We start from the raw sequence: 23006 nt of genomic DNA on the forward strand, positions 1-23006 counted from the left end.
CAATTCTAACAAGGTTGAAAGTATATTTGGTACAACTACCTTTAGCCTGAACTCTCTTAGTCAACTTTCTGGTAATTTAAGTATTCTTCAGGAAAAGTTCTGCAGACTTCTTGGAGGGTATTCAAAGTTCTTCATTGGATGTTGACTGTCTTGTGTCATGTTCTTTGTCAGGATGATCCCACATTGCTTCAAAAACGTTGAGGTCTGGGCTCTGGGGAAGACAATCCATGACTGAGAGTGCTCTACTGTGTGTTTTCCTATCCAGGTGTTTATTTAGTGCATTAGCAGCATGTTTGGGATCATTCTTAGGCTGAAAAAGAAGGCAGCTCCAATCAGACACTTTCAATCTATTTTTCTGCATTTATAATTCCATCAGTGTTGACAAGATCTCAGACACCACTGACTGAAATGCAGCCACAAATCATGACAGAGCTGTATGCACTTATTGTTGTAACCTTCTCTGTACATATTGATGATGAATTAAAACAAATATTTCACCATTTCCAATAAGGCTTTCTCCAGCTGCATTTCTCAGGTCCTGTGTGGGGTCTTTTCTTGATTTTCCCCCCCCTATTTCTTAAGGACATGACTTTCAGATACTGCTAATCTGCTGTAGATAGTTTTCAGGTCTCCAAGTTGTCTAGTTTGATCATTTTTTAAGGATACAGTGCATGTGTTGCATTTGCCATTTTAAAAATATTCAACTAAAGAAATGGAAGAAAAATCCATGTTTTGTGACAGGCTGCTTGTAATGATACAATTTAAAATTGATTCTTTGCTAAGTTGTCGGTTATGTGCAGAAAACACCAGTTCATCATTTGAGTTTGGTGTCTTTTATGCTTGATTGCTTCATAGGCCAGTCTTAAGTGGCTTAACAAACAAACAAACAAAACGTCCTTCTGAAAATAATGTATATGCACAGATTTTGGTGAAAACTGGTATAAATGACATGTTTTTAATCTGAATCATGGCTGAACTGTAAAAATGTTCATATGCGCTGTAAAAGAGAAGTATGTGCAGGACTATCTGTTACAGTGGAGCAGTAGATAACTGAGAATGTTAATGCTTACAATAATTATCCATCCTGTGACTGTAAACACTGTTGCCCACTACCAGTTGTAGTTTGTCATCTTTAACTAATCTAATTTTTGTCTAATTATCAAAATGTCAACTTAAAACTTCTCAGTTCCCAAATATACTTATTTAATGTCATATTTTTCTAATATTATTTTTGTTCATGTGTTAGCTTGTGAAGATTGCATCCTTATTGCTTTTCTCTGCCCATTTTCTTGCGTGCCTGACCACCTTTTTGTTTTTTTCTCCTGTGATAGAGTTTGTTGAAATAAACATGAACAAAAAAAACCCTCTGAATTATCTGCAGTCCAGCTTTTCTGGAGTCTTGTATCCCATTGTTACAATCACAAGTTGTAAAAAGTGACCAAATAAATCAAGAGCCCCTTTCCCTTTGCCCTTATGTTCCTCTTGCTTTTACTCTACACTTCAAAGGAGGCAAAGGAGTCAGATTTCAAGTAGTGTTTCTTTAATCAAATCTGGTTCACCAGTGCAACCATGTCTCATACAGGACCAAATCTCTCAACAACAACAAATGTCACATACACAAAAATCTATACAATCTATACCGTTTTTTTACACCTAAATAAGCTGTAGCTGCCACTTCTCAGTCTGGAAAAGGGTTCAGATCTTAGAGGTTTACCTATAGCATTACCTTTACTCAAACAATTAAACGATGACCTGAATCAACAGGTTCGGGCTTGCTTGAGCTCCCGATATATGCAAATTCCCCCATAACAAAGAAAAAGACAACACATGAAATAAGAGCATACGTTCTTATAATCAGACTTTATTTGGGTATATCCTATACAGACTATATTGGTTTTAATTTGCAGTAATTACAAGGAACAGTGACCAGTTGTGAAACATGAGTCAAATAATAAACAATACAACACATCAACGATCAAAGTATGCTGCCCAAAAGCCTTTACAGTACTTTACAGTAAACACACTCCAGTTGACCGTGAACTTTTAAATACCTTGAGCGGACCTCTTCCGATTTCATGTATCTGCTCATGAAATAGCTGCCCTGTTGCTCATTTCTCACAGATTCACATACAGAATAAAACTAAATATATTTGTCTGTATTTGTCTGTCAAACTGCACTGAATTGGAAAAACTGAAAGCGTGAGTGGCCAGATCATTTGATTCTTAAAGATTTTCTTTTAGAAGTAGCCTCGGCCTTCACTTCATCCTGTTAATTCAATGTACATCGAGCATGTCGTCTCTCACACAAACACGCACACACACACAGCATATATTCAAACAGCTCTGCTTTAAAAAGATTACAGAGATTACACAGGAATTACACGATCAAAGTAATTGAACCTGCATCGCCCCCCCTCCTTGCATGTGTACACTTATAGTAGCTTTGAAAATGAGTGAGGGTATGAATAAGTGTGTAAGAGTGAGCGTGTGTGTGTGTGCCCTCTCTTTTCTCAGAGTCCTGCAGGTTAATCTCCCCTCAGGCTGCACTGCCAAAGCAGCGCACTCTGCTGGCTGGGACATGAACAGCCAAAAGGGAAACACGTCCATGCTTCTTGTTGCACAATAACAAAAACAAAAACACTTTGTGAAAACGCGTGCTTTGACATCACGCCTGGGATTTTTGTTAAAATGCATGCCACAGACTGGCTGTAAATACATTCTGGTGAGCTGATTCACTCTTAGTGAATATTTTGTTGCCTAGCTGCCCAAAAGCACCAATGTTGTGCTGTTTTCAGCACGGTTTCTGGTAAGATCTACCAACAGGAACAGGATCTTGGCTTACAGTCAGTTCTTGTGAGTCAGAAAAGCACATTGAGTTTAAAGGTTATGGGGACTGAGAAATAAAGTATTGGAAATAACTAAAGATTGAACAATAATAAAACAGAAGCTGGGAAAGGAAAAAGGCAAGGCAGTATAGATATATATTTTAAAAAGTAAATGCACACCATACTACTTTGGTTAAGGATAAAAGGGGTTAGGGTAATTGCAGTAACAGGAAAACGTGTTAATTTGAGTGATTTTTGTTCTTCAGGCTTAAAAATCACCAAATAAAATAAAGAAATGAGGATTTATTAAATCTATTCACAACCAGTACATTTAACCAGGTGTAAACATCCCATTGTTTTAAGTGCTGAATGGACAGAAAGGTCAGTCATTTATGCCTTAGAGAACAACAAAAGGAATATTTTGATATAATATGAATTCAGTAGGCAGTATATAGGGAAACAATTGCAGAAAGCTCAACATAAATACCATAATCAAAAGAGCTGAAAACCTGCATCTGCATGGAAGCTATAGGGATAAAAAGGCAGACCTATGATTTGATTTGTGTTTGGTGCATTTATGTGGCATTTGTATCTCATCTGCCAGCTGAGATTTTCCTCAAATCATTTTTGAAACAACACTTTGGATCCACAACAAGCAAGAAGCTGCATCCACTGCCAAATTCAACAAGCTGTAGCAGCTGATGGTTGCTCAGTTTGACATCAACTGAAAATGATTGCAGTGAAAATAAAGTTAAAAGGTCAAAGACCCACTTGACTCTTGGCATTGAACTCACCATGCAGAAGAAAGCTTCTGTTGGAGCCTCGAGCCATATCTAAAGTAATAACCGCGCATGCTTATTACCATTATTCTACTTTTTAACACTGGCGTGTAGTTGAGTAAATCTGAAACCCAGCAGACACAATTGAGATGCATCATCTATCAAAACAAATTGATTCATTTACTAATTTAAAGTCATAAAAGTCTGATTTTTTTTTCTTTGCCTGTTGCATCTCAAGCGCTGCAGGATCTTAAAAGAAAAGAAAAAACAGAGGAACGGGGGAAGAAGAGATGATGAAAATCTGAAAGTACATTTTGCTCCTTCCTCCCATCCGTGAATTACAAAAAAAAAAACGGATGGGAAAAGACTTTTAGCTTTCGTGTGATCTTCAGGAGCACTTCAGAAAACTCTTGAAAAGAGAAGTTAATGAACATCGATCGACGCGCACTGAAACACACAGAGAAACACTCACACACATACACATATACACCAAGCTTACTAATCCAACAGCTGGTGAAGTTAAGTTTGAGAGATCAATTTTACAGCTTCGGTTATACACGGGTGATAGCTGTGATCGTTTATTAAAAATACAGTTAATCATTCACCGTATAAGACCATTAATTGATGGCCGGAAAAAAGAACCCTTCAACCGACGCTTTAACAGACCAACATTAACCGCTTGCTAGTTAAGTTGCTTTTGTGTGTGTGTGTGTGTGTGTGTGTGTGTGTGTGTGTGTGTGTGTGTGTGTGTGTGTGTGTGTGTGTGTGTGTGTGTGTGTAACTTTGAAAAAACAAAAAGTCATAAAAGAATCCACAAATCAAAAGAAAAATCGACACTTTTCGATTTTAGCCACAGCAGACAAAACGGCCCGTGATCTCTTATAATTATTATTGCAATAGAGAAGTCAGAGGATTATATGTATCCAATATGTTGGTGAGTGACTGTCCGTTGGCAGCAGATTGTCCTTTTCTTTAGTTTTTCGCAGCAGCTGACACGTGTCTGACCCGAATTGAACTTCTAATTTGACTTCAGGAGTAATTACGGTCACAAAGTACAATAATTAAACACGCAAAATGGCAACACAAACCGTGCTTACATCGCTATATGACAGGTAGGCAGAAGAACTCACGTAATTCCTGCGTTTAGGATTTTCCGAAGAACTGTAGTGTCCTTAAAGTAGCCCAAATGTCCTGCGGCTCTATGTGTGTGAGTGGGTGGCGTAAGTTTGAGGGTGTCACCCTGGGGCGATAATAATTATGATATATGCACTTGACAGGGTGTGGATGTCTTTTATTATCTATTACATTGGTTTAAATCGCTGTTAAGGCAGATACATGCAATTAGAGTAAATTTCGTCCAGGCTGGACAAGACTATATACTGGTCTGTTTCTCCTGGACTGTCCTTTTAACAGCGACCACCTGCGTCTCGCATCCTCTGCTCTGCTCACCTCACGCACTGCATGGAGAGAAATTAATTTGCTGCAGATCTCAAAAGCTTAAACAAGGCAGTGACGCCCCGGCCCCTCCCCTCCGCAAACCGACAAGTAAATCCCCACAATTAGCAGATCCATATTAGCATATTAACCTGTGCTTCCTTCCGAGGCGCATCCTTTATGTAGGTCAGACACAATTTTCTTAATTGCTTTTGCTGTTGACGGAGGACAAACATCTTCTGGGCCGTTTGTTATTATCTTAAGCTGGAAAGGTGCAAGCAGGCGCACGCACACACATATGTACACAGCTAAAGGGACCGAGTTAACGGACGCTCACAGCCAGATGAAGCCGGTGTCAAATCGGTGCTGATTAAAAACCAAACAGACTCACAAACAAGGCCAGCACATGTGCGCATAGACTGCAAGCAGACAGCATTGTGAATTTTGAAAGTCCGTCTTTCAATCAAGAGCAGACTGTTTACATGAGTTTGCGAGTGTCCCGTCATTAGATGTTTAAATACTACTTCTTTTTTGTCACGCGTGGCTTGTAAAAAGTGGTCCAAACATAGGTCCTTTAAAACTCAGCATGGATCCTCATGAAATGTATCATCACTTGCTGCAAGTATTAGAATCTGACACAATATACTTAAAGTAGTGTTAAAGCCTATAAAGGGATTACTGCTTACACTGACAGCAATGGACTAAATGACTGCAGGCTATATAGTGATCTATTATGAATAAGTGTTGGCCTACTATTAACCCATTTAAAACGATCAGATCTGATACTAAATCAAAGAAGGACGAGCAGATAATGACATTTATATTTTAGGTTAAATACAATATGATAAATTTAGCTATTTGATTAGATTTTTTTGTTTAGTTTTAAATCTAAAGCTGCACCGGAACAGTTAGTGACATAAAAATAGCCATGAGACTTTTGCTTTTAGAAAAATTTAAATTTCTACAGCGGCCCTGTGAGCTCAGTCCTAATCTTCTGCCTCTCCATGCTGTCTTATATGGCAACATGGCCCTCTGCTCTCAGCGGTCCATCCAGGAACCTTGGGGCTGATCTAAATTCTCGCCTCTGGGCTGTACTGTGCGGGGTTTCGGGCCTTTCCCTGCCTCGTCAGGCGGCAGATGGACTGGCTCCTGTCCGGAGATCAGTGCGCATCTGGTGGGGCGCTCCCAGCCCCCGGTAAAGCGGGGCCAGTCTTCGGCATTAAGTCCTATTAGGACCGTCTACCGTGCAACTGGTGCCTCGGGTTGGAGACGACGGTGGCTGCACAACCTGCATACACATATATCTGTTCAGGCAACAGCGTTCACCATGACAGGAATAAAAAATAAACCAGATCCATGGGCTCAGTCATCTGTTAGGATACTGGTCAATGGAGTGTGGAGATTTAGGGTCAAGCGCTTCAGCTGCTGCCCATTTGAATGTAAAGAATGTGTTTGGCCTTAAAGCCATTTCTAAAACAAATCAGGCCAGCTGACTGAAATTCACAGACCTACACCTTCAGGTAAATTTATGTCTTGTCATCCAAGTTTTTCTAACGATGTAAGAGGAAACAGGTTAAGTTGCCATTCTAGTAAAGGTCTATGTGTCAGCACGATTTGCTTCCCATAGTTTGATCAAGCTTGCCCCTCCACACTTTCTTTAAAAAAATGAAATCAAAGGTGTGTACCCTCGTGGGGGCATTTTGTCACTAAATTCGGGTCAGTTTTTGTTGCTGTGTTCTGGCCGTAACAAGATAACGTCAGAAAATCCTGATCATATGATCAAATTTAGCATCGTTTAAGGTACTTTAATTGACACCACGGCTCTCTCTTGCTCCCTCCATCTCTTTTTGCCCGGTGGCCTTCCCATTCATCCCCCCTCCTCCTCCTCCTCTCCCACCCTCGGCCCCCCCACCCCTTTCTCTCTCCGTCTCTTTCGTTTTTTAATACCTGGCGTGCGACAACCGGCCTTCACCGATCTCGTCGTGCAGAGGTTTCACGTCGAGCCTCGAGGCAAAACAATCGCTATCGGTTAATTAAAATATAAAAGGCCTTGAGAACTTTTTAAAGGAGCTATTTAAGGCGGCCCCTGCACCGCCCGTGTCTCCGCCCGGGCCGTTTGTGTTTCTTATGAGGACTTTTTCAGGCTTGACTACAAGAGTATAAGCTAAATAGTCTTGATCAAGGAAAAAGGGAAGCTCTTGTAGAATATTTTAGTTTTTCTGCCAGTGTGTTTTCCTTTCTTACTTTTCTTTCCTCTTTTTTTAACCATGTGACCATATATGATGACTCTATTTTCAATATGAGAAAAGACACAATTTGAAGAAAAATCTGTAAGAACTAATGTAAAATTATTATTATTATTATTATTATTATTATTATCATTATTATTATTATTATTGGTGTTGTTATTGCTGCTGCTGTTGTTACCGATTACGACAGAGAAGGAGACGCATGTAGTAACAGATGGGAGGAAAAATAGTTGCTTAATTAAACTGCAGAGTCAATCTCGGCGTCCCAGCGTCTGCACGGTCACTGTCTGCACTTTAATAATATCAGGGAGTCGCTTTGGTTACAGTTACAGCTGAGTAGAAAAAAAACCCATCCAAAACAAGACTGATTAGGGCTTATGTCTGCTGTGGGTTGCAGCCCCCCTCTTCCTGTGTGTTGGCTGGTTTGTTTTGAATGGCAGGAAATCTGACAGACAGAATAATTCTCCTCTCCTTCTTTAGTTTTCCCCTCCTCTCTCCTTTATTTCCTTCTTTGCTCCTCTTCAGGCAGTGGCCACAAGCTTTGGCTTCTGCTCTCTCTCCCTCTCTCTCTTTCTCCTTTTTTTTTTTTAAGTCTTATACGTCTATTACTTCCCGGTTGGCCTAAGGGCAAGACAGCTATAGATTGCGTCTTTCTGTATATTTAAAGTCATTATAGCTTGGATTTTGATTCATGCGGCTCTGTACACCTGTAACTGTTTTATGCTTTGTTATCCTATAAAAGGTGCAACCTGCTTTAAAATTAGAGAAGGTAAAGAAAAGCTTTCACCTGATTACAGCGTCGATCCCCCCCCCCCCCCCCCCCCCCAATAAGCTTTTCATATAATTGTTTCAAAAAAAAAAAAAAAAACATCTTCTGCCATCTTACTTTACAACACCATCACGGCTCCGTGCAGCTGGGCAGGACCACCCCGAGGGCGCCTGCTCAGGTGAGTTACAGCACGAGGAGAAAGGCAGAAAGAGAGAGAGGGAGGGGGGGAGAGAGAGGGGTCACGAGGCTGACCGACTGACCGAAAAAGACATAATAATAATAATAATAATAACAATAATAATAATAATAATAATAACGTACATGCACACACCTAACATTTATACAGTGCTAATATCAGATATGAAAAATGTTGGTTTGTTATCACAAAGCAGACCCCCCCCCCCCCCCCCTAAAGAAAGAAAAGAAAAGATATGGAATGGGAATGAGACCCTTCAAATGCAGTTTTTCATGCAAAAGCAAAAACAAAACAAAAAATAAATAAATGTAAATAATGATAATCATAATAATAATAACTAGACCTCCTCCTTCGATTTAATCCAGTCCTTAAGCACGTGAAAGTAAATAACTAAAGCGATAATTAGCAATAGTGGAAAATATTTTAAATTGGTGTATACATTCATAAAGTCTGTGAGAGCTTATTTCTCTCTGTGTGCATGAAATAAATTTGCACTGAAACCCGCATTTAAATTGTGCCATAAAAACAGCATGAGAGCAGCAAACGATGGTAATTCATCTAAAAACATTTGATGCATGCAGAAAGCGCCGAAAACCTGCCGTTTCATAATTATCCCCCCCTGTTAAAGCTCGCTAAATTCATTACAAGTTTGCTGCAAGAACAGAAGAAAATCTCATATATTTTTTTCTACGTCCATTCCGTTCTTAAATCAAAAATAGCTTTAAAATATGTCAAAGCAAACTTACATTTCTGTTGAAAAATCCGCACATTTTTGTTTGTAAAATGACTTAACCAATGTGGATAAAAAAATAATAATATTAAAAATAATAATAATAATAATAATAACCCGACGAAACCGAGCAGAAGACCTCGTGAAAACACAAACGGGTCAAAAAGGAAAATGTCCACAAAAAGCGTAGAAAATGTTGAAAGAAGCACTTGGTTCCTTATTAAGGCGAAGATACAATATTTATTCCGTGTCTCCTGGGATGCTCCGCTCCGTCTATTGTCCTCCCATTCCTCAGTGCTGATGCTTAATTTTCAAAACTTCTATATTACCAAGGGACCTACGACATCAGCCGAGAAATACCCTGCAAGTACAAAATCCGTGAGCCAGCCCCGTCCGTGCAGAGGGGAGACGCTCGCGTTCCGCCAGCTTTCTACCGTTACCGAGAGCACGCGAGGGGGGACTTTTCCATTTCTCTCGCTTTTTGGGGATTTTAAGGCATTTTTATTATTATTCGATCCGGCCAGAAAGGAGAGGAAAAAAAATACCGGTTACTTTGGAGAAAGCACAATGTCAGCGACCTTCCCCGGACTTGTCCACGACGCAGAGGTAAGGCTCGTTTATTTACTTTACAGATTTTAATTTGTGAAATTACAGCAGGTGTGTGGTGGAATAAGTACTGTTTGGTTTGAAGGGAGTTACAGAAGCATTTCGAGATAGCGTCTGCTCGCAGGGAGTCTCTAAGTGGAATATAATTTATCGCAAGGATATTAAAGAGATAAAAGTATGCATGGAAGGAGAAATGAATCGGTGCAGCTCCCGGTAAAAACGAGGCTTTTTTTATTACTAGTGTGTGGAAGCAAAGGGGGCTCGTGTGTGTGAGCCGGTAACGGCGTGATTAGGACATTTTAGGGCGGAACACTCCGCTGTGTCTCACTCTGCTTACCTCCCATCCACAATGAGCGAGAGAGCTGGGACAGTAAATTTGCCAGCAGCTCGGTAATAATAATAATATATAACAGCACGCCTTTTAAAACGCTGCGAGGAGAGTGACAGGCATGCCAAAGGGAGGAAGAAAAAAATACCGATGGCTCCTGTTGCCGCGCGTTCGTTCCCCTCCCGGGCGTGTGGAAATGACATCTCCTTCAGGTGGTTTAAAGTGGGGGGGAAAAAGCGCTTTGAGTGTGTGAGTTGTGTTTTTGAGTGTGTTTGGGAGGCAGAGAGAGGAGACACCGGCTGATGCTAAATGACACGGCTCATATATTTCCCCGTCTCTTTATTATCTTGTAGATACGTCACGACGGATCAAACAGCTACCGGCTCATGCAGCTCGGCTGCCTGGAGTCCGTGGCCAACTCCTCGGTCGCCTACTCCTCCTCCTCCCCGCTCACCTACCCGGCACCGGCGGGGACGGAGTTCGCCTCACCCTATTTCTCGGCCAACCACCAGTACACGCCCCTCCACCACCAGTCCTTCCACTACGAGTTCCAGCATTCCCACCCGGCCGTGGCCCCGGAGGCCTACGGCCTGAACTCGCTGCACTCGGGCCAGTACTACCAGCAGATCCACCACGGAGAGCCCGCCGACTTCATCAATCTGCACAACGCGCGCTCGGCCCTCAAGTCCTCGTGCCTGGACGAGCAGCAGCGGCGCGAGCTGGGCTGCCTCGACGCTTACCGGCGCCATGACCTGTCGCTGATGACGTCACACGGCTCACAGGCCTACGGCGTCGGTATGCACCACCCGGACCAGAGGCTGCTGCCCGCCGCCGGCCTGGGCCTCCCTCCGCCTGCGGCGGACGACCTGCAGGTACCGGTGGCCTCCACACCTCTCTTTCTACACTCTCTTCTCCACACGGCTCGAACACGTTATTGTGCCCCCTTCCTTCGGCTTCTCTTCTCCGGTTTATTAAGTCTGCTCCATATAGGATAGCCGACAATAGGATACAGAAGGGCAACAGCCCCTCTTAGCTGTCACAAGACCCAGTGCCCCAGTATCTCTGCCCCACTGGCCTACTATTGAAAAACTTTACCCCCCTTTTGTAGCACAGCAATCCCAAAATATTGAACAGAAAGACAGCGCCAGATGTCTGTCTGTCTGCCTGTCTGCCTCATCTGTCTGTTGTCTATGACACTCACAAAGCTGCACTGGTCTGTATATAGTTATCCCCATCCAACGACTCTGTCCTACTTTCTTTTCTTTTTTTTTCTTTTTTTTGTAAGTCATAATGGATATCATCTTGAGATAAGTTTGGTGCCAAAGCAAACGTGACTATAACAGGCTAAGTAAATGTCAAGTCCACACGGCACAGTGCCTCTGAAAAGCAAGCCTGTTTCTAAAGGTTAATTGACTGGCAGTCTATACAATCCCATTGTGAAATCCGCCCTTTATTTTTCCACAAACACACTTGACCCATATTTTACATAATTCTTTTCGATGTAAAGAAATGGTCGAGATGAAAATGGATTCGCACGGTTCTTGAGCGTGTGTGTGTGTGAGAGAGAGAGAGAAAGAGAGAGAGAGAGGTCGAGTGTGTGTGTGTGTGTGTCCGGCTGTCTGTTGAGGCAAAGAAAAGCCGCTGGTTGCTCTATTCTCCGGTAAAGGGCGGATTAACGGATCGGGATTCAGGGCACAATGGCCTGCTCGAGCACCATAAAGCACCGTAGTTTATCCAATTACCGACTTAACGTCAATCAACTTTGTTACTTATGCAGCGACATCTGAGCTGCTTCAAACGCGGCTCTAGTTAAACACAATTTAACACAGTGGCACATAATTTCAGTCGCGTTAACTATTTACCACCTCTACTCGAGCTTTTATCGACGCATTTTCATTACGAGGTATATTTAGGAACACAGTGTGTTTTTTTTAGTGCTACAATATTTATAAACCATGTAATTTTAAGGAATAAAAATATATAATGTTATATATTTTTTTATATATTTATAGATGTATAAATGTATATTTGTTAATAAATAATATGGGGTGCGGCAATATAACCCAGGGATTATTCTAAGTCTTCAAATACATTTAGGAGCTTATAGATATACATTTATAGTGCAACCTGTTTTTAAAAAAATATTTTTTAAATAAAGACTTCTACATATGATTTAATACATTTTAATTTACTGATAATTGCAACATATTTTTGCGTAACATTTTTCATATTTAATTTTATTTATTTTATTTCACTTTATGCACGCTCGTTAATGCAAATATTAGATTTATTTCGAGATTTTTTTTAAAGGCTTAACAGGTTTGACCATTTTTTTTACGCTAAGAAAGAAACGGCTCGTGAACCTGAGCTTACACGAGGCGGATGTATGGACGGAACAGATGCGCCTATGGTCTCGTGCAGCCCGGTCGCATCTTTGAGCGGGTTAAAGAGATTTTCATGCTCAACAAAAGCAGCTGCCACACCTTTCTACCGTCACTAAGCTAATTCATGCAAGACCTCTGCGTTTTGTATATTGATTTTATAATCACTTTAGCTTCGGAATAGAAGAAAAGAAACAGAGCAGGAGCTGGTTAAGAAGGAGCAACAACAAGCTCTCTTTCCCAGTTAATTTTAATCGGGGGCTTCTGCGTGGGCCAGGCCTAGAGGCTCACGCGGGGGGATTAAGCATTTTCTGAATAAAAAAGCGCGTGTTCTCCTTTCTTGATGACATTGTTGATAGCACGCGAGTCTGATCTGCATCTTGAAAAATGGCGGAGGTAACAGGTTTTCGTGCACGTAGGCCTACATATATGTTGAAGCCTGGTTGCTTATGTGTACACAGACACTGATGCCCCAACAGGTTGGTGGTGGCTGCAGTAAATTCTGCAAACCTTTTGCTCATTTTTGAGTCTGCGTGAGTTGTGCTGTCCTCGGTTATAGCCTGAAGCCTTTCAAATTAAGCTCGTTTCTGGGTAAGCCGTGAGCTGCATGCTTTATTTCGCTGTGCCCTCAATTTTACTCAAAGCCTGCTAAGTGATGTACACTTTCTAACAAAAAGGCTTCCAACACTAGAAAACTGCTCAAAGGGCGTGCAACAGGGGCCAGTGTTTGGACTCAGTAAGGTGCTTTTTTCCCCTCCCAAGCTCTTTCTGCTGTGAACTTTGCGGTGCTTTGAAGGAGTTTTAATTGTATAGATGTGGTGGTTTTCAACCTGTGGGTCGCGGCATTCCAAAGAGGTCAGAGGATAAATCTGCAGGGCCCTAATATGGAAGAATTAAAGACACCTGGAAACCTTCAAAATTCATTTAAAAGGGGCGAGTCATTTAAAATTACAAGAATGCATCATTTTTATCCATTATAGGATTGAGGCACTGATCTATGTCTGCGCAGGCACAGAGAAGCTTTATGGTGTTACTTTCAAACCTGACATTTCACTTAGATTTGTATTCTTTGTTTGCATTGTATATGGATCTTGAATATACATAAAACCGAGCAACATATGCCCAGTGTTTGTTGTCACAGTTTTATTTATTCTGATATACTCCCGTGACTACATGAGTTTGGCTTTTAGTGTGTGGCTGCAAGTGAAAAGAAGGGGAAAATGGGGATTCACGTCCTGGATGTCCTAAAGAATGACTTCACCGCATACGGAGAAAAAAGAAACAAACCGCACTAATTGTTGCTGCATCTGAAGCCTGGCAGCTGGGAAGCTCCAGCGGTGTACAAAAAGAATCTGGTTAAAGTGATTTCACCTCCCCGCTCGTCCTAATGAGTGCGTGTCTCCGCAGGGCTCCGTGGAAGCGCAGTGTGGGCTCGTGCTGAACGGCCAAGGGGGCGTCATCCGGAGAGGTAAGGCCCCCTTTTATTCTCTGCTGCGGTTGTTGTTATTGTTGCTGCTGGTGCTGTACCGGAGGCCGTGAACACTCACGGGCTCGACACGACAAGACAGCGAGCAGACAGACAAACAGGCGGAACACTCCTCTCTTGTCTGCTGTCAACACGCTGCAGCAGGAACGGCCCCGATTTGTCACCTATTTAAACAGCAGCGCTGTACAGGCGCAGAGGCAGTGCTCCCCACTTCCAGCATGTCACTCAACACCCACGTTTTTTTAAACACCAGTCATACCAAACCTTGGCTTTGAGATTGGCGACATGATTAAAATGCCACGAATTAATGTGATGACTTATATTTCTAGTGTACTGATACAGTTACTTATAGGCCTTGTACTTAAACGCGCATTTGGCACATGCCCTCTCACACTAAAGTTACGCCAGAAGCTTTTATTTTGAAGTCAGACGTGTAGGTAATATTTTATAAGACTGACGACTTGCATTTGTTTTCATGTAATAATAATATTATATGCTATTAATTTAATATTCATGGTTGAGTTATCATAAATTCAGTGTCGATTTTTTTTTTAAGAAAAATGGCGCAGACGTCTATATGAAATCAGATTTAAATAATCAATATTATTACAATAGAGAAATATTGTTACAAATGAGTAAGATTTGGGTTTAATTTAACAACACAATTCTGTATCATCTTAATGTTTACAAATGTGTACGTTTATAGTAATTTAAAAATATTTTTGAAATGGCCAGAAAGTAACCGAGTATTTAATAGTTTCGCAGCTGCATTTGTGGACTTTTTTTTTTTTTTTTAATTTACAAGTAAATGTTTTTGTGGGATACAAAGAAGAGCAGTCAGGTTTGTGTGTCTGTAATGCAGCTGCTGTTTTTATGTGTTAGCACCTGTGTGTTTAATCTGGCACAGCAGCCAAAGATGTGGCGGCTAAGGTTAGCTTTTCCAAGGGGAAGCTGTGGATGTGTTCCCCGGCCTGTATCCACCCAAAGCAGGCCAGCCAATTTCCTCACGAGTGGGTTTAAACACGCTGTGGATCTTTTGCTCCATGAAAAGCATTTTTTTAATTTTATTTTTCTTTAATTTTTTTTAGAGGGGACTGTGTGCAATTTTCCACATTGAGAGGAAAGGCTGTGTCTCGGGTTTAATTTTTCATCAGCTCTGCCTAGGTGTTGGGGCTTTTCTCTCGGATTGACGCGGGAATCCCTTCGCTATCACTTTCGGTTAATGGTGCGCCGTATTTGGCCCTGAGCTCAGCCGCTGCAACCATCACAACCAATAATCTTTGCTTTACCTCCCGCTCCCGTATCGATAGCTTCTCTCGCCTCGGGCGGACGCTTTGATATGCTAATGCCGAGCGGGGCCCCGGATTCAGCCGAGATCATATTAATGTTGTTCTTTCTGACTGCGGCTTTGGCGGCATGAATATTCACATAACCTTTTTCAAAAGAAAATCACTCAAGAAATGCGGATCCTACTTAGGAGGAGTCGTCTGTGTTTTTAATCACCCTGCTATCCCTTTTCCAGTTCAGTTCTAACAGCAGCTTCACAGATCAAGCCGATCTGTCAGACGCGCGCCCCCGCTACCACATCCCGTGCACGCACAACCCTCTCTTCTGTCAAGACATTGGCGGGCTTTTTTGGGGGGAGCTATAAACATTGTTGTTAAAATATGAGGAGAATGGCATTTGGCCCTTGTCTCTTTTTCTTTAATTTTCGTGGCAAACTCGTAAAAGGCGCTTGATTCCGCGTGTGATCCCGCCCGCCGCTCGCGCCGCAGCCCGAGGCTACTCTCCGTTGCTTAAATACCGTTATCGCCTCTGGGCCCGCGCGCTCCACTGACTGCACTACCGGCAATAGCTCTTTTCGATTGCCCTTGGCAACATAAAATACAAACTACTTTGAATCAAAACATTTTTAGGGGAATTAATATGATGTGAACCCGCGGCTTTCAGAGACGCGCGCCCCTGTCAGAGCGCGTGAGTCTGACAGACAGGTTTGCCCGGTTTGTGTCACTTATGGAGACACGGGCAAGCCGGACCGCGCGCGCGCGCATATAAACACACGCGCACGCACACACCGGGGCTCAGGCTTAACCAAAAGTATCAATCGATTCCCTCGACCTGCAACCGTCCATTTTTTGACAGCCTGAGTGAAACACAGGTCCCATACAGTCTTGTACAAAGTGGTGCCCGCTGGAGTACAACAGGCTTTTGTTTCCACACCATTATGATGTTACAGTTGTGCTGTGGGCATGAGTCGCTGTCCAGGTGCTGGAATGAAAGGTGCGAGCCGCTGTCCATGGTGCTCAGACCGGATGACATGTTTTTGAGGCTGCATGTCTAACCTCAACCCTTCCTGTGGCCAGAAAATGATGCGAATCTAGCACATTTCAGCAGATTGTGAATAATAGATTCTGAGAGCAGAAATATGGGTTACAGCTGGTCATATATGAGGCTTAGTTGGTGGCCAAATTGTGCCCTAAAAAAAGAGAGAGAGAGATTGGCGTGTGCAGCCAATCTTCGCCTGCAGCATTGTTCTCTTCGGCCTAAATGGCATCCTTTTTTCTCCATTTCATCATATCCAGCACGCCTTAATAACAACGCGACACACCCTGCTGTTAGATTTGATAATGAGGCAGATGAATAATAGAATATAGCCTACAGTACATCAGACAGAAACCTTGCGTTTCGGCTGCTTGGGACTTTATTTCAAGTGAAAGTTTAATAACGATAGGCCCACTCAGAACAGTCGATAAATTCCAGGAGGATCCAGTAACACTGATTCAGACGCAATTAATAATGTGAAAGGGCCTTCACTACACAACCAAAATCATTTATTCACACTTTCAGGAGCCTCAAGTACACAATGAAATCAACATGGTAGCTGGTGGTGGATGATTTAAAGAAGGTTTTGTTTCCCCCCTCTTACAGAAACACCATATTATTGTTACATAGAGAGAACCATTGGGCTGAAGCAGGCATATAAATATATGTACACAGTAATAAAAGCATTTAATATTTAACTAGTGAGGAGGGCTGAAAGACACATATTGATTGTGGAGAATGAAGATGCTCGATTATTATAGGGATTAATTTTTGATTTAATAATATTTACACATATATTGCATTTACATTTAAACAGATAGGGAAGCTGTAGAAGATGGACAATTTTCTTGGATGATACACCTTCTTAATATAACGACTAAGCAAATTCAGCTAATTTATGGGAATAAATTTTTAAAAAAACTGTATGGAAAAAATAGGCTTAATCTTTAATGTATTTAATGTCTGACATGATGGGAAAAAACTGTCTCAAACAAAATGGTTTTATCATCATATGAAAGACCTTCCAAATCATTCACCCTGATGCAAACTGTTATTATTAACCAATAACTGGACAATAGAGTTCCTGTTTGATGTGTGCACAGTTCACCCAGTTGGTTTTTATACTTTGTATCACATCTTGAAATGTGGGATTCTTTGAAATCAGAACCAAGGAGACCTCATGCAAAGTGTGTACACAGCTGAAACCACCCTCTATGAACAAAGGTGCAAAATATTCTGTGCAGTTCTCCCTGAGGTAGCATTCAGCGAAAGCTTTATCCAGTGAAACTTTTCCACAGAAAAACACACATTTGCATGATTTCCAACCAAGCAGACATTTCAATCTGTCATTTGAGCAACGCTGATCCAAATACTCAGTGAATGCTTGCTGGTTTATACTTTTGTGCACTCTTTTCTGTCACCAAAATGTTCATATGTTTTCTGAAACAAGATTTTTTTTTTTCCAAGGTCCAACTTCATTTTTAATAAATGCATTTTTTAAGTATCTTGTTGCTTTTTGATGAAATATGACTTGATGCATTATTACTGTAAAAACTAACATTTTTGTTGCAGAACTTAAAGAGCAAATCTTGTATTGATACTTTATTAAGCAGTAATGTACTATTAACACGACTATAAAATCTTGCAGTTCAGTGACAGACATTGGTGTAGCATTCAGGTCTTGGATCAGTTTTTGGGGGGGCATTTTGCTTGTTTTTTCTGTTTTGACAGAATAAAGCATTAAATGTGCATTATACAAAGCTGTTGCCTTCATTAGAACATTTTGTACAACCTTCTTACAACACTGAATAGCAAAAAGTAGCCTAAACTTGGCAAACTAGTCCTTTCAAACCTTTACAGTGATGCTGCTTTTTCTTGCACCTTGTTGTAACAAGCTTCCTGTCTGTGTGTGCAGGGGGAACATGTGTGGTGAATCCTACAGATTTGTTCTGCTCGGTACCGGGCCGGCTTTCGCTGCTCAGTTCCACCTCAAAGTACAAAGTCACCATTGCTGAGGTGAAAAGAAGACTGTCCCCGCCAGAGTGCCTCAATGCTTCCTTACTGGGCGGCATACTGCGTAGGTCAGTATGATGCACATACAGGATATTAGTCTGACAATATGCCTAAGCTTCATCACAGCGTCTCTAAATATAACTACACTGATTAAAGAGAGTATATTGATGTATCAGTTTGAAGACAAATCAGACTTATCAACTGTTTTGAGAGTTCGCTTAGTGCGGCTGAAGTTTCTGTGTCATCTTACTGCAACATTATGGATCTATATGCTGCTGTGACAGAGCTGCTTACAGCTCTAAAGAACTTCAAACTCATTAAGAGTCTAAGCCTAAAATATCCTCTCACAAATAAATCCTAAATCCGCTGTGACCACTGGCCAGTGCCTTGATGAGTTTCAGGCATTCATCAGATTCTGATATCTAGTTCTGAAGTATCACTTTACAGGTTAATCAGTATCATCTCCGGAGAGCGAGAAACCCAAATTTCAAATGTGTTTAATCAGTAGCAGGGTTGTTAACGGCTTCATTTGGCAGATTAGAGCAATTTCTAAAAAAAACCCAAAAAAACATTTTGACATACTTGTGGTGTAAAAACATCTGAAAAATCCTAATGTCTCTTTTGGTGCATCCACACACTGTTAAATTCTAGCAGCATGTAATGATATTGGAGTAAGGAGGTGAGTGTGATGGATGGGGACTTTGAAAGTGAAAAAATATATATTTTTTAAGTGTAAATCTGGCTGGTGAGCATTGGAGAGCGCTGGCTGAATCTTTGTAGCCCTCAGATGAAACAGAGGATATATAGCAGCGCCCACAAAAGACTATTGTAGGCGAATGAGGGCCGGGGCTGCACGCGCCGCCATGCCCAGGGAGCCAGAGGGAGGCGAGACCAGGCCAAAGCATGCCAGGATCAGAGGAACCAGAGGAAAGCAAGAGTTGCCAGCGCTGTATTATTGATGAGGTGGAGAGAAAGGGAAGGGGGAAAGAGGAACGAGCAAGCACAGAGAATATGGCTGGTCCTACAAGATGAGGAATCAAAAAAGTAAAATAAAATAAGATAAATGTGCAAATAGCTACTGTTGATCCTCGTGTGAAGAATATAATCTGCAAATCTCTAACAGATGAGTATCTGGAATGTGTTTAATCATGTTGTGTCATTTAATAATAATCACTTCACAAAGAACAACAGAAATGTGCAGAAAGTTGTCTCGAGTGGAACTGCAGGTTTAAAGTTTTATGGCAGAGGAAGGAAGCACATATGCTTTAAAAAAATAACATAAAAGACTGAGGAAGCTTTGTGCCTCTGCCTTAACCTTATGGCTTTGTCACATCAACACAAATCCATATTCTTGCCTTGTTTCTTGTGAGACTTAATTAAGCACATCCTTTTCAGTAGAAGAAGGAGTTCACATTAATTTGATTGTACCTTAGTTCTATGAAAAATGACTGGCTGATCGATGCTGCTTCTGCTCCTGCTGCTGTGCTCCATATATTCAGTCTTTTGGGGTCTTGTATAATTCAGTTGCTTGACTTTGTAGGATATGTGATACATAGTTCTTTACTATATGTTTCCAGAGCAAAGTCTAAGAATGGAGGCCGGTGTCTTCGTGAGAAATTAGACCGTTTAGGGCTCAACCTACCAGCAGGACGGAGGAAAGCCGCCAACGTAACGCTGCTCACCTCCCTGGTGGAAGGTAAGTAACTTTCCTGCACATTTTTTTTTTTTGTCATTTTCAATTTATATTGCACCACATTAATTTCATAATACAGTTTAATTGTTGTCTCATCAGTCTTTTTTCCCTCTTTTGTTTTCTTTCAGGTGAGGCGCTCCACCTGGCGAGGGACTTTGGCTACACCTGTGAGACAGAGTTTCCCAGTAAGGCAGTGGGTGAACATTTGGCGAGGCAGCACAGTGAGCCGAAAGAAACCAGCGCGCGCAAGAAGATGGTCCTGGCTACAAAGTGAGTGAAACACATGCAACGTACAGACACACACTAAAAGAAGATGGCAAGAAACAAAAAACTTTTGCTACTGCGTGGTCACACAGAATAGGTTTTATTTTGAAATTCTGGAAATGTGAATGTTTCTGAGTGATCAGGTTTCAGTTAATGTTTGTCTGTTGTTTAAGGCATGGACAGATCTGTCCCTGTCAAATGTCAGGGAGAGATAAATTTTACTTAAACACTTATATTACTATTTACAGCCATTACCAGCCATTACAATCCTTTGATTTAAGAAAATCTTTCAGAAAAATGATTAACAAGTAAATATAATAACAGTAGGTAAGTTTTGGTGTGACTTCTTGCTCAAACTGTTGTAAACTCCTTCACCTTACAGCAGTTTCCTGCATGGAACACCTACTGTATGTGGAAAATATTGTGTTACCACATTTAAGGGGTTAGCGCTTATATTTATATAATTGCAAGAGCTTTATTTGTAGTTCCTTCTTACAGTATAAAACTGTATTCTGAATATGCTGAAGGGGAAATAAAACTCCCACTCTTTTCCAGATAAGTTGATTTTGTTCCAATAAAATCAGCCCAAGAGTTGCTATAATGCTAACTGAAATGCAAAAAGACAAGACCAGAAAATGCTGCGTGGTGCAGAATCTTTGGTATCATGTTAGGAAAAACAATGAACCAGTGGAAGTAACTTAAATCTGCATGTGGGTGGATCCAAAATGATGAGGGTGGGTGCAGAAAAGGGAGAAAATGTGATGGTTTCGTTGGAGACAGATGGTAAACCCTCAGTCCCTCCTTCTGTCCGTCAGGCAAATCTGTAAGGAGTTCCAGGACTTATTGAGCCAAGATCGCTCTCCTCTGGGCTCATCCAGACCAACACCAATCTTGGACCTGGACATCCAGAGACACCTCACACACTTCAGGTAACACATGTGACACGCATAAGAAAATAATGGAGCGTTTCCTTTTTTTTCCCTTAAGGATGTTGCCAATCTTGAGTCACTCTCGGCACTAAATCTACTGAGCGAAGACAGTTTTCTTGCAGAGCCTCGCTCTGTGTTTTCCCACTGACCTCTCTGCCATTTTAGAAAGATGCAGCTGTGCAGTTTGATATTTGGCACAATTGACAGAGGAGGAGGAAACAGCGCCTTGTTAGCAGAAATGTCACATCTATGGCGTCATCATTTGCAGAATATACAACATCTTATCAGACCTCTGAAGGGAGCTGTACTGTAGACTGCTGGGCAGAGAACCAGGATGTGAGCTCAGTGGTAGAAATAAAGTGACAGATTGAACAACAACATCCTTCTGCCAACTTAAGGGTCTGAGCTCAAGGACGAGCAGCTATTTAGCTCTGGACAAACCGGCATGATGATCTGATAGGACAGATGAAATGATATCAGACTTAAAAACTGATTCTTAAAAAGTGTTTCAGTGCACATTTTACCTTGTATCATAATCCTGCAATTTTGTAGCGCTTTTAAATTTGTGATGTCACGAATGTTCAGATTCTGATGACTGACTTTGAAAAGAGAGATTATCTCAAATAAACTACAAAAACACTGTTGGCTAGGACTATCACTACACTACAAATATCAAATACAGATATGGGGACATGATATGACTTTTAGCCAGTATGTCTAACGCCACTAATGGTTTGTTTTTTTCAAACAGTCTCTTTCAAAAGTGATAAAAGCCTAAAGTGAATTTGATTAAGACATCACCAGCAGTTCAACAGCCAAGATTAGAATCACCTTAGACAAGAACAACAACAACAATCTTATGTGAAATTTCCTAATCGGCAAAGCTCTAATTTGTATTTCATAGTTTAAGCTGGACAGCGTTCAGGCCTTTGCTAAAACAGGAGCAGAAACTCTGTGTTTCCCAGTAAACTGCTGTGGAAACAGATCATCGCAGAGCATCACAGAGAGGCTTTTCTGACAGACTAAAGAAACTTCATTCAGAGGATTTGAAGCTCCATAATGCAGGAGGAAGGTTTCACCGCAGGTGTGAGAAAATCTGAGTCACTTCAGCTGTTAGTGTCATACAAACTCCCCAACAGCTCCACTGATTCATTTAACCTTCACTTCTTTGGTTTGTCATCGGTCTAATAATCATTTCCCTCTCTTCCCATGTAGTCTGATCACTCACGGGTTTGGCACGCCGGCGGTCTGCGCAGCTCTCAGCACCTTCCAGACAGTGCTGAGCGAGATGCTCAACTACCTGGACAAAACCTCGAGTGGGAAAACGAGCGGAGCCGGCGACCAACAGATCAACAACAGCTCGGAAAAGACGCAGCTCCGGAAAACAGCCGAGCCCCAGAGCAAAGACGGGAAAACAGAAAAGACTGAGTAGCCCCCACCCACCCGGTCCCCGTGCCTTGGAGCGCTGCATTTAGAAGTGTGCGTGCGTGAGTGTGTGTGAACGTGTGCACTCTGAAAGGGGATCTGTTATTTCCCATGCATTGCTGTATCTTCTTTGGGACAATTCCTATTTATTGTTATTTATTTATCTTATGTTGACATGTAACACTAACTGAACTGTCCCAAGCAAGACATCCTGATGTGTGAGCGAAAGCAACGCATCCAGTGTAAATGTGCGTGCGTGCGTGTGTGCGTGTCGTGACAAAGAGGAGCCTTGCCATGGAGATGGCTGTGACTCATCTAGTACTTTATTTCTTTATTTATTAATTCTCAAAACAGGAGGTAAACAACACAGTTTCCCAGGACAGGTTGGGGGGGATACAGATTTTACACACACACACACACACTCAGGGTTTGTGGGGATGTAATCTAAATCCAGTTAATTCAGGTGTGGATACTCTGCAAAAGTACAAAACCTGGAGCTGTTTTTTTTCCCTCTGAAGAATCATTTAATGTGTTTTTATTTAAACAATAAGAGATATCAAACACACGAGTTACAGTT

At 41.5% G+C, this 23006-nt stretch overlaps 1 protein-coding gene across 1 annotated transcript; it reads left to right on the plus strand.

Moving 5' to 3' along the window:
• The first annotated feature begins 7827 nt into the window (after window positions 1–7827).
• On the plus strand, window positions 7828–22518 carry tfap2d (transcription factor AP-2 delta (activating enhancer binding protein 2 delta)). The gene is made up of 8 exons (XM_040017996.1): window positions 7828–9588; window positions 10270–10788; window positions 13705–13765; window positions 18021–18186; window positions 19696–19814; window positions 19940–20081; window positions 20891–21004; window positions 22220–22518. Exons 1-8 carry the CDS (start codon window positions 9154–9156, stop codon window positions 22434–22436), a joined length of 1773 nt encoding a protein of 590 aa, XP_039873930.1. The 5' UTR covers window positions 7828–9153; the 3' UTR covers window positions 22437–22518.
• Window positions 22519–23006: the final 488 nt, after the last annotated feature.

Source organism: Simochromis diagramma, unplaced genomic scaffold (genome assembly GCF_900408965.1).
Source record: "Simochromis diagramma unplaced genomic scaffold, fSimDia1.1 OVJJ01000802.1, whole genome shotgun sequence".
In the NCBI taxonomy this organism is placed as follows: Eukaryota; Metazoa; Chordata; class Actinopteri; order Cichliformes; family Cichlidae; genus Simochromis; species Simochromis diagramma.